At 42.9% G+C, this 3,543-nt stretch overlaps 1 protein-coding gene across 1 annotated transcript; it reads left to right on the top strand.

Moving 5' to 3' along the window:
* Positions 1 to 1,017: 1,017 nt before the first annotated feature.
* LOC133071715 (serine-threonine kinase receptor-associated protein) lies at positions 1,018 to 2,799 on the top strand. The gene has a single exon (XM_061164389.1). It carries the CDS (start codon positions 1,232 to 1,234, stop codon positions 2,282 to 2,284), a length of 1,053 nt encoding a protein of 350 aa, XP_061020372.1. The 5' UTR covers positions 1,018 to 1,231; the 3' UTR covers positions 2,285 to 2,799.
* The last annotated feature ends 744 nt before the right edge of the window (positions 2,800 to 3,543 follow it).

A 3,543-nucleotide genomic window follows, 5' to 3' on the forward strand; every position in this document is an offset into this window, starting at 1 on the left:
CAGCTGAGTGACTGAATTGAACTGAACTGCACCATTGAGGAAGGAATCTCTTCTTCATCCTTTCATAGCAGTTGGGATAGCCTACTGATTTGCTTGCCTGTTCTGGCAGGCTGTAGAGTTTGCTTCATAACTGCCTAGCATCTCTGGCCAGGCCTCCTAACCCTAAACATGTGGGCTGGTTACTTGCTTCCTTTCCCAAGCAAGGCCCTAGAATGAGCTCTGAGGCTGGGATGGCCTACCTGCTGGTAAGTAAAACTCAGAAGAACTGCTGACTAAGCTTACTGGCCATATGGGGTCACCTGCTTGGCTCTGTAGATAAAGATAGCCACTGGTCCTCTGCTCAGGTACTACTGCCAGCAGAAAAGAAGTTCACCAAGATCTGCACACATGTTGCTGTGAAACCTGTCACCCTTTTATGTGTCTAGCTGATTCTCAGGAGGCAATAACTAAATCCTATTGAGAGCATCCTGTAATGCTGGAGAAGTTGGATGTTTGCCTTGGGCTTTCCTTTTTCCATTGGAGAAACTATAGGTCCTTAGTGTATGCTGTACCAGCCTAGGGGAGGAGTGAGGCAGTCAAAAGGAATATTGCTCCTATCACCCTTATAATGTGGTTTTTCACCATTCTTGTCATCCAGGAGGTTGCTTTAACCTCACTCCCAAGTGCTGGGATCTTCACAAAGGTGTCTCATCTGTGGATAGTTGCCAGTAACTCTTTCTATGAGGAAAATTTAAATCAGGAACCATCTGTTTCTCCATGGCGCTCTGTCATTCTATCTTTATTTCTAATACAAATTTTGGGTGATTCTTATGCCTAGTAATATTAGAAAACCATTGGTTTGTTAGAGTTGGGGTTCCACACTGACTGTATTAAAGAAATGTATATGTTCTCCCGTAACACTCAGAAGCCCCCATCTTTTTCTGTAGTATGAAAAAAAGATAGGTGGACGGTACGGGTGGTGGCCGCCGGTTCTCCGCTTCTCCCCTTCCCCTACTCTCCTCCCTCCCTCCCTCTCCCTCCCTCGGCGGCGGTCAGTCGCCTTTCGCGGACTCCCTGACCCGTCCCTAACCCCTTCCTGACTACAGGCTACAGGATTGGCCTTTTCCGGTGCCCCGGCCCAGCGTCAGTGTCGGGGCGGGGGCCTTGAGGAGCCGGAGGCGCTGCCACAGAGAAGAGAAAAGACTAGACGACCCCTCGGCTCTGCAGCCGGATTGTTCGGCTCGCCGCCGCCATGGCGATGAGGCAGACGCCGCTCACATGCTCCGGCCACACGCGGCCTGTGGTTGATCTGGCCTTCAGTGGCATCACGCCTTATGGCTATTTTCTAATCAGCGCTTGCAAAGATGGTAAGCCTATGCTTCGCCAGGGAGATACAGGAGACTGGATTGGAACATTTTTGGGTCATAAGGGTGCCGTTTGGGGCGCAACATTGAATAAAGATGCCACCAAGGCAGCGACAGCCGCTGCAGATTTCACAGCCAAAGTATGGGATGCTGTCTCAGGAGATGAATTGATGACCCTGGCTCATAAGCACATTGTCAAGACGGTGGATTTTACGCAGGATAGTAATTACTTGTTAACCGGGGGACAGGATAAACTGTTACGCATATATGACTTGAACAAACCTGAAGCAGAACCTAAGGAAATCAGTGGTCACACCTCTGGTATTAAAAAAGCTTTGTGGTGCAGTGAGGATAAGCAGATCCTTTCAGCGGATGATAAAACTGTTCGCCTTTGGGATCATGCTACTATGACGGAAGTGAAATCTCTAAATTTTAATATGTCCGTTAGCAGTATGGAATACATTCCTGAGGGAGAGATTTTGGTAATAACTTATGGACGATCTATTGCTTTTCATAGTGCAGTAAGTTTGGATCCAATTAAATCCTTTGAAGCTCCTGCAACCATCAATTCTGCATCTCTTCATCCTGAGAAAGAATTTCTTGTTGCAGGTGGTGAAGATTTTAAACTTTATAAGTATGATTATAATAGTGGAGAAGAATTAGAATCCTACAAAGGACACTTTGGTCCTATTCACTGTGTGAGGTTTAGTCCTGATGGAGAACTCTATGCCAGTGGTTCTGAAGATGGAACATTGAGACTGTGGCAAACTGTGGTAGGAAAAACATACGGCCTTTGGAAGTGTGTGCTCCCTGAAGAAGATAGTGGTGAGCTGGCAAAGCCCAAGATCAATTTTCCAGAAACAGCAGAAGAGGAGCTAGAAGAAATTGCTGCAGAGAATTCAGACTCCATCTACAGTTCAACTCCCGAAGTGAAGGCCTGAGCGTCAGGCACATGCCGCAGACAGTGCACAACTTAGGGACTAAAGCAAGCAGAGAAAAGCGTCAGCCTCCAGTTACTCTCTGCTGAAAGCAACGTGAGCAGTATATAATGAGGAATACGAATTAGCTCCAGTGCTGGAACTAACCTACTTGGTGATACCTATGAGTGAGAACACAAGAGTATCAGCCAGAGGCTGATGGAGTTATGCTCTTACAGTGTGATGGTCTGTTGTCTTTTTAATGAGTATGTGTAAGCCAACATCCAATTTCTCTTATTACAATTAGATTTCTTGTAGCTGTTTATGTTATTATGAAGAGGGAAAATATATTGGCCTATTTTTCTGACTTTTCCCTTAAAAGCAGAAAGCTGGTTTTTTGGTTTTTTTTTTTTTTGCTTTAGTTATAAAGAAGAGGGAATACATGATAAAGTAACAGTTTGATTTCTCTTATTGTACACTGCTTCTGAACATCTAATTGTTTTTAGTTGTCTCAATAAAATGGCTCTAAAACAAAAAAAAACAAAAAAAAAAGATATAATAGTCCTAGTTAAATTTTATTTTACCATCATTTATATCATTGCAACCAAGATAATAAATCTTTTGTATTCCAACTCAAAAGACCAGGTACATAGACTCCTACCTAGGTAGAGAATTTTTAAAGAGAATTCTAATACTAAATATTAGAATTCTCTCATATGGTGACAAGAACATCTTTTGTGACCGAGAATACAGTTTCTAATCAGCAGGTGCCGGGGTACTCTTGGGATACAATATATTAAGTTCCAGAGGAATGTCCATAAGTAAAGGCAAAATATTTGATGTGGAGATAAAATTTTACATACATTTAGGTATAGGTTAAATGTCACCAGGACTTATCACTAGGACTTAGGCATGTAGTTAAACTTCATTTTATTCACAGGCTATAAATGTCAAAGTCTTCCCAGGAAGATATTTCAGACAAGGAGTTTAACTGAGTGCTTTCAATAGTCTTTGAAGGGTGGGGGAAACAAATGCCAGAGAAAGCTCATAGTAATCTCAGGAAATTTTTAAGCTGCAGAAACTGCAGGGAACCAGCACTGCTAATTCCAGCAAACTGTAGAACCTAATTCATCAATTCATAGGTGAATATCTGGAAGACAAAGTATAACCTTGCTTCCAGCCAAAGTCAGTGTGCTTGCTTATTATTGTTATCATGGAATAAAAAGGAATTCTAGTTTTCCTCTACCTCTAAAATCTTTTGAACGTGACTTTCTTTGGCAGAA

Source organism: Dama dama, chromosome 17 (genome assembly GCF_033118175.1).
Source record: "Dama dama isolate Ldn47 chromosome 17, ASM3311817v1, whole genome shotgun sequence".
Lineage (NCBI taxonomy): Eukaryota > Metazoa > Chordata > Mammalia > Artiodactyla > Cervidae > Dama > Dama dama.